This window comes from Ochotona curzoniae, unplaced genomic scaffold (genome assembly GCF_017591425.1).
Source record: "Ochotona curzoniae isolate NIBS_2020 unplaced genomic scaffold, NIBS_Ocur_1.0 contig_4105, whole genome shotgun sequence".
NCBI lineage: Eukaryota > Metazoa > Chordata > Mammalia > Lagomorpha > Ochotonidae > Ochotona > Ochotona curzoniae.
Window position 1 is genome coordinate 5693267 of NW_024466129.1, and position 13404 is coordinate 5706670.

General features: G+C 47.5%; 1 protein-coding gene across 3 annotated transcripts in view; it reads left to right on the forward strand.

The window, feature by feature from the left end:
• Window positions 1-13404, forward strand: part of RALGPS2 (Ral GEF with PH domain and SH3 binding motif 2) — a 138299-nt gene that overhangs the window by 35761 nt on the left and 89134 nt on the right. For all 3 annotated transcript variants that reach the window (XM_040984315.1, XM_040984314.1, XM_040984316.1), the window contains exons 2-3: window positions 4855-4994; window positions 12364-12468. In XM_040984315.1, coding sequence (XP_040840249.1) covers window positions 4938-4994; window positions 12364-12468 — 162 coding nt within the window. In that variant the 5' untranslated portion in view covers window positions 4855-4937. The remainder of the gene's footprint in view (window positions 1-4854; window positions 4995-12363; window positions 12469-13404) is intronic.

Below are 13404 nucleotides of genomic sequence, written 5' to 3' on the forward strand. Positions count from 1 at the left end.
GAAGGGAAGTTGGGCGGCTGGGACACTAACCAACCAACCGTTGCCCATATAGGATGCCGGCATGCGCAAGAGAGGACCTCAGCCCCTGAGCCATCGCACCAGGACCGTGCATTTGCAGCACAGATATATTGCTCTGTCTTGGACATGGCACAGCAGTTGTCTCATCGTCCTGGACGCGCTTTTCTCCCCTGGCCTCTGGCTTTACTCGAGGAGGAGACTCCTGAAGGAGCCTCTGCCCCCATTGCCTTCTCGCCTCTTGGTGGCCTGGACTTCCCTCTGTACTTGGTGTTGAACTCCAGCATCTGTTCTAAATGTATTCTCACATAGAGATTTTTGCATCCCATGTGTTTGATGTTTTTTGATTTCAGTTTCCTTTATTCCAAATACTTTATTTTCTCTTGTCAAATTTATTTTTTTTTAAAAAAATTCATTGATCTATTTGAAAGTTACATAGAGACAGAAAGAGGTGCCTTTCATCTGTTGGTTCTTTCTCCAGATAATCAGAGTCGGGAGCCAGGAGCCTCCTCAAGGTGTCCCACTTCTGTTCCAGGGGCCAGAGTACTTGGCGGTCCTCTGTTGCTTTTCCCAGGCCGTTATAGTGAGCTGGGTCAGCAGCGGAGCAGCTGGGACTCCAACAAACGCCAGTGTGAGATGCCAGCGCGGCGGGCAACAGGTCTACTCACTGTGCCACACTGCCAGCCCCTGTGCTTCTGGTTTTTTTTTTCCATTTTATTTAAATATTTATCTTTTTTAAAAGGTAGACTTTGACAGAGAGAAAGAAAAATCGAGAGAGAGAGAGAGATCTTACTTCTAGAGATGATCAGAGCTAAGCTGATCTGAAGCCAGGAGCCAGGAACTTCCAGGTCGTTCATGCAAGTACAGGGGCCCAAAGCTGTGGGCCGTTCTCCGCTGCCCTCCCAGGCCACAGGGAGGGCATACCAGGGCATCCAGGGAGCGGGTTACCAAGCTGGCTCTGCAGGCTGAGCGTGAGCCTACTATGCCAGTGTGCCAGCAAGGAAATGAAAGATCATTAGAGAGAGCAGAAAGTGTGAAAAAACAGCAATGGAATTTTGACCCAAGAGTGTGTCGGTACTAAGGCTTTCCTGGAGTCATTGGCGGGGAGACTGTACAGCTCCAGATGCACAGCAGAGCCATTCTTTATAAATTCCCACTTAATCTCAGCTTTTTAAAGAGCTGCAAATGGCGAAGATGGTCTTCAGTGATGCTGAAATGGTTTAACTTGACCAGCTTTCGTCAGAATAGCTCAGCATCAACTAGGTCAAAAGCACTTGCTGGCTGTAAGTAGTAAAATGATGTACTGTGAAATTTGGATCTAATTTCTAATTTTCTTACATTAAAAAATGGAGATGGTGAGTCTGGCACAGTGGTTCAGTGGCTAATCCTCTTCAAGCACAGGCGTCCTGTATGGGTGCTGATTCATATCCCGGCAGCTCCACTTCCCAAACAGCTCCCTGCTTGTGGCCTGGGAAAGCAGTCGAGGGGGTCCAAAGCCTTGGGACCCTGCACCCGCGTGGGAGACCTGGAGGAGGATCCTGGCTCCTGGCTTTGGATCAGCTCAGCTCTGGCTGTTGTGGCCACTTGGGGAGTGAATCAGCAGATGGATGCCTTTCCAATTAAAATTAAAAATAAACAAAGTATAAAAAGTAAAGTTTAGCTTTCCCACATGCTGAAAGTGAGCATTTGGACCTTCAGTGGGAATCACATTTCTGAAAAAGGTTGTATTTATCTTAAAAACGATGTGACAGAAAAGGGGGAGAGAGTTAAGGAGAGAGAGAGAGACAGGCACTAACCTCCTGCCTGCTGGTTCTTGTCCCAAATGGCCGCATCAGCCAGGGCTCAGTCCAGGAGCCTGGACTCCATGCAGGGCTTGAACGTGGGTGTCTACAGCCCAGACCTTCTGGGCCACCGTCTGCTGCCTTCCCAGGCGTGCACTCGGGAGCTGGCCTGGAGGCTGGCAGCGGGGCGCCAAGCAGCGTGTGAGAGGGGGTGCTAGCAGCCGGGCCCAGCTTTGCTGCGTCACAACACAGGCTCTTGGGCATTGCATTTTATGTAAAAATAAATGTTAAAGAGAGGTGTAGTGTATAATTTTTCATACTGAGTTGCAGTTATGATGTTATGAAGCTTCTAAGAATATTAGCTTCTGTTATTGAACCTGTCGCTACTATATTTCTTTGTTCTTAAGGAATTTGTTCATGTATGATTCGACAGAAGCTTTGAATTGTTACTGGTTTGGCTTCAAGTGCTTTGCTCATTTATTAAGAAGAGTTAGCTTCTCAATCCTTACTGGGACTACCATTGAGAATCGGGTAGTGTGCCTGCTGTTTGATATTTAGTTCTGTGATTTCAAGCAAATATCTCAGTACTGAGTGTTTCAGATTGTCTTTTCTGGAATCTAAATCCAAAAGACAGCTAGAGTAACTATCTTTAGAAGTTGCAGAGAGAATAAGTAGGCAGTAATAAACTAAATTGAGGAAATGGCTGTTGTGATATAACACTAGAAAAAGTGCCATACTATTTTAGAATGTGTTTGTCTTACTCAGTTTGGGGCTTAGGATTTGTAGTGTGGTGTTACAGGGTCATAAGAGCTTCTGTGACACTTCAGCACAGTTAAGCATTGTTGACATAAAGTACATTTGTAAGTACAACTCTAGGATTTTTTTAAAAGGTATTTTTTGCTGTTTTTTTTTTAAAAATATGTAAAAGATTCTAACATGACCTTAATTTTCAAGAAATATTTGAAAATTGTATTAAAACAGGCAGAAAAAACTTGACTGTTTAGTATAACTGTAAGCTATAATAATGAAGTTTTTTCTGTTCTGTTGCCCAATTTCCAGAAAGTATAGTTAATTTGTGTAATATTTGACATGTACAGTAGGGTAAGAAACCCTAACAGTGATGATCGCTCTCATAACACTAGGGGGCGCTCTTGATTTAGGAATTCATGCTTCGAATACTTTATGCTTAGAATTAGGTGTGGAATGAAATTATTTGAAAACATTTTATTGCAAACACAGCATCACCTTCAGAAATAACCTGTTACCGTGCAGTTTTGTATGTCATTTTGTATTCTGATGTTTATTTTTAATATTGTTTGTATTGTTGAGAAGGATGCATGCTCAGGTGGGCCTCTGGCTAGGGTGGGGAGAGCCAAGGTGTGGAGCAAGGTGGGTGCAGCAGTGTTTTTTCTCCGATGTCCACGTGGGGTGGGTGGAGGAGGACAGGGAAGCTGTTCCTTGCGTCAGCACCCAGAGTTGAGGAACAGCCATTTGCTGATGCCTCAGAGACCCCAGCGTGGGGAAGAGTGTTCTGACGGGGTTTCTTGAGTTGTTTTGATAGTTCCGAAGTTGTTGGTTTCTTTGCTCCAGGGTTGAGAATACCTTTCAGAGGTCTGTTGGCTGACCACGTCCACCTTAGTGCATCCGCAGACTCAGGAACGTGTGCAGAGCTTGGCCAGACTTGCCTGATCTGTTCTTCCTGTCCTCTGACAAGGCAGCCGGCGGCCCCCGTTGACCCCAAGGAGCTGGCTGTCATGTCCCCCGTGCATCTGGACATGCTGTCCGTCCCACAGGCACCAGCAAGTGACAGGGCCCAGCCCCGATACACGCCCTCCAAGGTTGACCACACGTTTTGTGACTTTCCCAGTTGGAGAGTCCCCCAAGAAACCTCGACTGGGGTGACCTCTGACTTGGCTCTTGGGTGTGCCAGCCAGTGGGCTTGGTCTGTGGGGTCTGGCCTGCCACCTGTACCATGCCCTCCACAGCGCTTTTCTAGACGGGTTCTCCGTGATCTTCAAACCTCATCATGTATAATATGCTTGATTTTCAGTTCTGTGCTGATGCTCTGCTCCTGGCACATGCTTAGGCCGTGCCTGAAGCAATGCAGCTGGAGTTGAGGCTGAGGGCTGCCGTCAGTAGTGGTACATTTTAGGCATTTGAAAGCAAGGAGTGTGTTGTACTCTCTAAGAAAACAGATCCTAGTCCTTGTCATTGGATTTTAGGTAAGCTCCCCAACGTGTGTGAGAGGTTGAACGTTTTTGTAAGGATTTCATTGAAGCCCCCTATGGACTAAACAAGGCGCAGGGTGTGTCGCTCTGCAGCGCCCGCAGCCCGGCCGGGGCTCTCACGAGCACGGCGCCGCTGTATCCAGGATTGGTGATTTAGCAGTGTCATTTGGATCTTTAGAATTGTGTCATGGTGTGTATTGTTTTACCTTTTTTGTGCTTTATTTATTTACAATTTGATCTTTACTTAACATGTAAGAAGTTTTGCTTCTTCTAAAATTAAAAAAAAAAATTCCATTGGAAAGTCAGATACACAGAGAGGAGAGACAGAGGCAGATCTTCTGTCTGATGATTCACTCCCCAAGTGACTACAACAGTCAGAGCTGAGCCAGTCCGAAGCCAGGAGCCAGGAGCCTCTTTGGAATCTCCCCGTGCGTGCAGGGTTCCAAGGCTTTGGGCTGTCCTTGATTGCTTTCCCAGGCCACAAGCAGGGATGGGAAGCAGGGCCACCGGGACCAAAACTGGTTCCCATATGGGATCCCGGTGCATTCCAGGCGAGGACTTTAGCCATTAGGCTACCGTGCCGGGCCCTGGAAGTTATGCCTTTGACTTTGCCTTGAGCAACATAGCAGAACTGCCTGCTCGGTGTTTCTGACCATTGGAGGGCGGTCTACAGGACTGTCTTTAATCTGCTTCCGTGGATTAGCTAAAAGTCAAAGAAGAGCCGAGGGAGGTTGACGTTTTATTTTTTAGCATGCTGGAGGGCCAGGCTCACTCTTCCTCAATTTCCAGGAAGAACCACATGTTGATTTTTCTTGTTGTTTGTCTCCCAGGTGCGATGCGGTTGTGGCTTTGGCCATGAAGCGGCCAGTCCTGCGTTGCTGTCGCCGTCGGGTCGCGGACTGATGAGGGAAGCATGGCCCTCACGAACGGGCAGGCAAGCAGTGTGAACCTCGCGGCTACGGCTTCCGAGGTGAGCGGGCACGGGCAGCTGTGAAGGGCCTGCCAGGCGCCCTGCAGGCGCTGTGCACGCTCATGAAGACTTAATAAAAAGGGCTATACATTCAGAAATCTTTGTTAAACTCAGTTATGCTGTTCACTGTGTTGTCTGAGAAACAATGTTTATTAAGTACATGAAAAGTAGTAACTACTTAAAACCTTTCATAGATTCTAATTTTTAAAGACACATAAAACTTCCCCTTAGGATATCTTTACATCCACTTCAGAGGGAATTAGTGCACGCGAGGCAGAGAAAGCTCGTTTCTCTGGGAGTGGCCACGTTGTGCAGTGTGGGGCCTCTGCTCTGCAGACTGGCACAGTGGGCAGAGTCCTGCTGGCAGTACTGGAGGGGCTGGCGCTAGGGGCCGTGCCGCGTTAACGCAGGGGTTAACCAGACCAGTGCGGACCGCCCTAGCCTGGGGTGACTCCAATTTCTCTTGCTTTTTCAAAGTTTTCTTTAATAACTGTATATCATCTTTGTTTTTCTCCAGCTTTATTGGGTGAGACTAAGCCGTAGGATCCTTAACCTCTCTTAAGTCCTGGGACTGGCGTGGTGGCAGAGGGGACTGGACTTCTGCTTGGGATGCGAGGCTGTTTGGGTGCCAGCTGCTTCCCTGCCAGTCCAGCCCCCTGCCAGTGGCTTGGGAAAAGCAGCGAGATGGCCGGGTGTGTGTGAGCCCTGGGTGAAGTGTCGGCTCTGGTCTGTGGTTGTTTGCGGAGTGAACCAGCAAAGGGGAGACCTGTCTGTCTATTCCTCTCTCTGTGTAACCCAAGCTTGCAAATAAATAAACTTTAAAAGCAAAATTTCTGAGTTTTTGGCCAACACGTTGCTTAGGTCGTCATGTCATGGAAGCATTGCCGTCTGTATCCCTGGCTTCCCTCACACATTTCATTAAACATTTCTGTTGGACTACACATTTTGCTGTAGTAATCGGGAACACCGAGCCCGCATTGCTGTTCCCTGCATTGCCGTGAGGAGCACAGCGCAGCCCTGCTCTCTGACCTACGTCCCCATGGTTCCGTAGCATCTGAGTTTACGTCTTTGGACAGGCTGTGTTCGCCTTTGCCTTTGCCCCTGTAGCCGTTCGCTCGGCACAGAGACGGCGTGCTGGCAGGACAGCGGTTCTGAGCTCGTGTAGGGTGACCACGGGGTGGCATGCCATCACTGTGGGCATCTCTTGGTTAGGAACGAGTCACAGGTCCTGACCACGCCTCAAGGAAAGAGAGTTTTTCAAGGATGGGGATGGCAAGAAACAGAGCCTGGCAGCCACCTGGGGGCCAGCCTGGGCACCACACTTCCCTGCTGGCCCTTCCATGCCTGCTGCTGCCATCCTTAAGTCCTTTACGAGCTGCCCACCCAGGTGATGGCAATGGCCTTTTGGTTTGTTTTCTTTGTTGTTTCTGGTCTGTTTGACAGAAGTTTATTAATATTCTTAAATTATATCTTTTTTTAAAGATTTATTTATTTTTTATTGCAAAGTCAGATATACAGAGAGGAGGAGAGACAGAGAGGAAGATCTTCCATCGAATGATTCACTCCCCAAGTGATCACAAAGGCAAGAGCTGAGTTGATCCGAAGCCAGGAGCCAGGAGCCTCTTTTGAGTCTCCTATGCAGATACACGGTCCCAAGGTTTTGGGCTGTCCTCGACTGCTTTCCCAGGCCACAAGCAGGGAGCTGGATGGGAAGTGGAGCTGCCAGGATTAGAACCGGCAGCCATATGGGATCCCGATGCTTTCAAGATGAGGACTTTAGCCGCTAGGCCACTGCTCTGGGCCCAAATTATAGCTCTTAAGCCTTTATCTTGTCCCAACACTGTTGGCATTTCCTCCTTGCTTAGTAGCTAATTCAAGCGTCCTTCCCGCCCTGCTGCATTTAAAACTTCTCAGACTGGGGCCCAGCGCAATGGCACAGTGATTAAGGTCCTTGCCTTGCACGCCCGGGATCCCATATGGGCGCCGGTTCTAATCCCGGCAGCCCCGCTTCCCTTCCAGCTCCCTGCCTGTGGCCTGGGAAAGCAGTCGAGGACGGCCCAAAGCTTTGGGACCCTGCACCCGCATGGGAGACCCAGAAGAGGCTCCTGGCTTCGGCTCGGCATAGCATCGGCCTTTGCGCTCACTTGGGGAATGAATCATTGGACGGAAGATGTTCCTCTCTGTCTCTCCTCTCTTTATATCCGCCTTTCCAATAAAAATAAAATAAATCTTTAAAAAAAAAAAAGACTTCTCAGACTGGCCGTACACTTTCCTTGCTGAAGCAGTTTGCTCTTCCTCGTCACCTCCTTGAGGCTGGCATGGTTTTGTATGTATGTATATGTGTCTTTGAAGACTTCTTTATCTATTTAAAAGTCATAGTTAATAAAGAGAGGGGACGTGGCAGAGGCTGAGAGAGAGCGACAGCAAGAGCGAGAGTGCTCCCACCTGCTGGTCCCCTCCCCAGATGGCCGCAGTGAGCGGGGCGGGCCAGGCTGGAGCCAGGGGCTTCTCCCAGGGTTCCTGCCTGAGCGCAGGGCCCTGCCCGCTGGCTTGGCTGTTGCTGCTTCCCAGTGCTGCTCGCTTTCTCATCATTGTCAGTTTATTGCTGATCTTGGGAGAGCAAATCAGAGTGCGTTTGAGTAATTTTTTAAGCCTCTGTTGATGGCGTATGAGAAAAACACGAAATATTTACTCTTGATCAGTAAAATTGCCAGCATGATTTACTGACTTTGAATAAGTTTTGAAAACTTGAAGAAAATCAGCAACTTACATTGGATGTAATGTATTTAAACGACCAAATATTTAGTTGTTTGTACAGCTTTGTGCGTTGCTCCTGTATTAGTCTATTTGAATACTCAGCATTATGCATAAATTGGTTTGTCAGTCTTAGGGTGTAGTGTTGTTGGCCTCCTGTACCCTAGCTGTAGTTAGACAGTTAACTCATGAAATAAGCACTGCATTTTGTTTACGGGCTTTAGGATTCTGCCTGGATCCACTTGCAGGACTTTTGAAGTTGTTGTGCAGATTGATAAGAAGCTGAGCAGACTGGAAATCAGGAACTCTTCTTAGGGCTGTTAGAGGATTGAGGTCCCGGAACGAGCCACGCATGGCTGCCCGTGGCCTAACTTAGCGGGTACAGAGTCTGAGGCTCGGCTTTCCTCACCCTTCACTTGTTAGCTTCATTACTTGTGGGATGATGACCAGGTTCCTAGGAAGTGAGGGGGAAAGTAGCCATTTTCAAGTATGCCCTGGAAATCCTTAAACAGCAGAAGCCAGTTTACTGGAGCCTAGCGTGCTCGGGCGACAGGAACACCAACTCTGAGCTCCCAGGGAGAAGCATGACTGACGGTCCTAGTTCCAGGAACACAGGCTCACTCAGAAGTGAAAAGCTCATCCAAGGATAGGTCACTTCTGCACCCACACCCTTGGCACCACGCCGAGAGGGCTCCTGTGTGACACCTAGAGTACAGCTGGAAGAACTACAGGAACTAGACTCTAAGAAGGTGTTTTTAAAGAAGCCAAAAGCTAAGAGGGGAAGGGGAAAAATACAAGATTAGAAGAAACTGGAGACTCAGACACTTTTACCAGTATCTGATTATAAACAATTCCATCTGACATGTGAGCATACACCCTTACATTAGTGGATTCTTGTTACTATATATCATTGTAAAATGTTTTAACATTGTTTACATAGTGGAGGGTCTCTGATTAGGATGGGGAGGGGGAGGTGTGGAGGAAGGTGGGTGTGATCAATGTTTCAGTTTTTTTTCCCTCCTGTGTCCTCAGGGGAGGAGGGGAGGGCCCGCTCCTTGCTGTCAAACTATATCAGCACCCAGAGATTGTGCAGTCATTTGATGACACCTTCAAGATCCCAGTATGGGGGTTATTTGAGTGGTTTTGATAGTTCTGAAATTGTTGGTTTCATTGCTCCAGGGTTGGGAAAATCTTTCAAAGGTGTATTGGCTGCCTGAGTCTGTGTGAGTGCATCCCCAGGCCCAGAAACATGTGCAAGATTTGGCCAGGAGAGTGGTCTGACCTGTTCTGCTTTCCATCTTCTGACAAGGCAGTTGACAATCTCTGCTAGCCAAGATGAGCTGGCTGTCATGTTACCCGTGTGTATCTGGACATGCCATCCACTGCACAGGCATCAGCAACTGAAGAGGCCCAGTCTCGATACATACATCCCAAGCTCGGACCCCATAGCTTGTGATTTTCCCTGTGGTCAGGATTTGAGTCCAGTGATCTAGCTGGGGAGTTGCCCCAAGAAACCTCACCTGGGGTGACCTCAGATTTGACTCCTGTGTGTGCCAGCCAGAGCAGGGTCAGGTTTGGTTCATCGTGTGTACCAGTCAATGCACATACCAGTGGATATGGGTGCCACAGCCTAGTTGGGGTGACCCCCAGTAGCCCTCACCAGGCCTGCGTCCAGCCCAGTTTTTGTGTATGCCTGTGTGTGCTGTGGTCTAGCCTCCATCTCATGTGGCTCTCGTGCACACCCATGAGAGCTACAGCTTAGCTCAACCTGACTGCCGCCTTGACCAGGCTGGCTCTCACGCAGACCATCGGGAGCTACAGCCCAACAGGGGAGTGTCCACAGTGTCCAGGGGAGTGTCCAGGACTGGTCGTAACCCCAGGTCTTGTGCCAGGGGTTATTGCGGTCTAGCCTGAAATGACTTGCACCTAGTCCTGGCAATTACCAGTTGATGCAGTGGCCCATCCAGACCCGTTCAGACTTTCACAGGTGGGTGCTACAACCTAACCCAGCCTGGCTCACCCCCAGCCCTGGCTGTCATGTGACCTGGTGGGTGCCACAGCCTAGCCCAGCCTATCCCATACACATTCCGGGTCTAGTAAGCACCATTGTGTGCTAGAGCTCAGCCCATCTGGCCTGCACCCAAACTCAGCCTTTCATACATGCCTGGGTGGGTGTCACAGCCTTTCCAGACTGGCCTTCCCCTGGCCCTGGCTCTGGTACTTACCAGTGGGAGCTACAGCCTAACAGCAGAGTCCCTGATGTTCCCCTACCAGGCCTGCTCCCATACACAGATTTTGTGCATGCTGCTGGGTACTTTGATCCAGCCTAGGATGGCCCACCTGCAGTCTCAGCTTTTAAAAGCATGTGTAGGACCCAGTGCGGTGGCCTAGTGGCTAAAGTCCTTGCCTTGGACGTGCTGGAATCCCATATGAGCGCCGGTTCTAATCCTGGCAACTGCATTTCCCATCCAGCTCCTTGCTTGTGGCCTGGGAAAGCAGTTGAGGAGGCCCAAAGCCTTGGGACCCTGTGTCCGCATGGGAGATCTGGAGGAAGTTCCTGGCTCCTGGCTTTGGATCAGCCCAGCACTGGTTGTTGCACTCACTTGGGGAGTGAATCATCAGACAGAAGGTCTTGCTCTCTGTTTCTCCTCCTCTCTATGTATCTCACTTTGCAATAAAAACAAATTAAAAAAAAAAATCATGTGTTGCAGCCTAACCCAGCCTGGCCTGTTCCCAGACCAGACTCACACAAGTGCTGGTGTGTGCTGTTTTCCAGTGGCCCAGTCCATGGTAGACCCCGGAAGTCAGTCATTCCCTGTACGATGTGCCCTCAGCCACTCTAATGCAGCACCCTTCCCCTGGCAGTCTTCAGCCCCCCAACTGGGGGCTGGGGTGGCATGGCCTGCCCAGCCTTCTCTGCCTCCCCCACTTATCTTGGGGGAAAAAAAAAAGGTAACTGCTGTCACACTAGTATAGTTAACACAGATTTGGCCTTCACCAGGTTCAGAATGCCCGCCAGCTTTGGCTGCTCTTCTCCCAGCAGTGTAACATACTTGGCCGAGGTGCAAGGTGACCTGGGCAGTAGTCTGCAGCTGTCGTGCTGTATCTCTTTCAGCCAAAAATTACAAGACACGTTAAATGGCCAGGGAAAAGGACAGACAACAGAACCAGGCTCAGATATGATAGAGATGTTATAAGTATTAGACTAGATTACAAATTGCCAACATGAATATGCCAAGTACTCCAGTGAAAAATATAAGTAACAGGTAAATACAAATGAGTAATATAAGCAAATATATTAAAACTCTTAAAGAGGTGTGAGAATTAAAAACTGTTACAGTAATGAATAGTGCCGTCGATGAGCTCATCAATGGACTCGTCACCAAGGAAGTGCCAGAAGGAATCAGTGAGCCTGGAGAGCTGAGAGTGGAACTAACCAGTCGGAGGAAAATAGGGTTGAAAAAGAAAATGCAGCACCGCCTATAGAACTCTGATCAAAGTCATGAATACACATAGACTTTGACAAGAGAGAAACAAACAAGGAATATTTGAAATATTGAGAATTTTCCAAAATGAATGACAGTCTTTCCTTAGTATATGATAGTAAGCCCATACATAAATGTAGCTGATGCTGAAAAGCAAAAAATTAAAATGGTCCCTAATGTTATGTCCTTTCATCTAACTTAAAATTCCTGCTTCGTTGACCTCTTACACTGTAGCAATTGAAACCTTTTTACTTTTTTGTTGCCTGATGGTCCAGAACACCGTTTGTTCTCCATGTAGCAACAACGCAATTAAGTTCAGAACAGCAAACTTAAAGCAGAAGGCACTTAAGTTTATACTGTAGTAGAAAAAGCAGTACAGTTAATATTACCACAGAGAGACATGTGTTTTAAAAAAAAAACACCAGAAAAGAGAAGAAAGAAAATGCGTAAAGCTGCACCCTGTGATGGCAGTGCCCCTTCTGGGCACGGTTCATGTCCTGCTGCCCCACTTCTGATCCAGCCCTCTACTCATGGGCTGAGCAAAGCAGCAGGAGGTGGCCCCTGGCCTCAGCCTGGCCGTGTGGCCACCTGGGCAGTGAGCCAGTGAGTGGACGCTAGCTCTCTGCTTATGCTGCTGCTCCCTGTGTGATGGTCCCCCTCTGTCGCTCTTCCAAATGAATAAATAAATCTTACACACACACACACGATTGAGTCATATAATTCTGTAGTTAATGATACTCTGTTTTATAAGAAATATGCCCGTTCTTAAACAGAAAGAATTGGCTGTAAAAAAAAAAAAGTTTGTAAGTGTAAATAAACATCCTCTCCTTTCCTGTAGACTTTCCCTTTTTCTGTTTGAGAATCCTGGGCACTGCTCAGGATGGGATTTCTGTAGGAAGTGACTGGTTGTCAGGGTGAGGAAGTATTCATACAGGAAGATGACTGCCTGCCTTCAGATCTGCACATAAGGTTGGCTCCGTCCGGCCGGTGCTCTTCCAAGGAAGCGTGTTACGCTCAGCCTCTCCGTGGTGCTTCTGCATCTGCCGGGGTTGCTTAGGACTTGTGGCCTGTTCAGGTCTGTGAGATTGTGACACAGTGTTAAATTAACTCCATTTTCTTTCAATTTTCAGAAAAGTAGCAGCTCTGAATCACTAAGTGACAAAGGCTCCGAGTTAAAGAAGAGTTTTGATGCTGTGGTTTTTGATGTTCTTAAGGTCACCCCAGAAGAGTATGCGGTAAGTCTGTGTCTCTGGTCTTTGCACTTGTTGAATCAGTTCATAGGAGCAGTGGAGATGACGGACAAAAGCTGGCTTGGGGATTGTTGGGGAGAGTAGCACAGGTCTGGAGCAAGCATCAGGCTGAGGTGGGGAAGACGGGAAAGATAGACTTTCTATAACAGCATCGTAATGACACTTCATTATTGGAAATTATTCGTGTTTTTATGTTAATTTTCTCATAATCTTTAGGCCAACTCTATGTAACTTTTTTATATATAAACATATGAAGTGATTGTTATGTTCTAGATTTTAAAATAGAAATGAAATATGAAGTCATTATGTAAAATCATAGAAAATATTTGGAAAAATTTCATTTGTGACTGACGTACTCATTTGTCTCTCATTCTGTTTAATTTCTGCCTCACTGATGCTGAATCATTCTTGTGTTCTAGGAATGAACTGCTTGGTCAGTTATTCTTGAATGTATTACTTAGTTTTTTTTATATCTATTGCCATAAGTCAACCAGCCAGCTCCATGGCATGTGAAATGATAGTATATTGCTTTTATTATAATCTTACTTTTACAAAGAAAGCCTGGTTATTAGTATAGTTCATATAGAATTATTTGAGGAGCTATAATTTAACAGCCATAATTTAAAAATACCCAGTGAACCAGTTTTCCTGATATTAGTTTGGATTTTGAATTTTGTGTGTTATGATTTTTTTAAAAATAATTTTAAAGAAAGTCACACACAGGAGGTAAGCTGCCATTTCCTGGTTCACTTCCTGAATTCCTCATGGGATAGGCGCGTGCCAGGAGTCAGGAATGAGGTCCCAGTCTCCCGACTGGGGGGCACGTGCCCAGGTCCTTGAGCCTGCCAGTGTCTACATTAACCTGAAGCTACATCAGGAACCAGGGAAGGTTGTGAACCCAAGCACTATAACGTAGGGCCT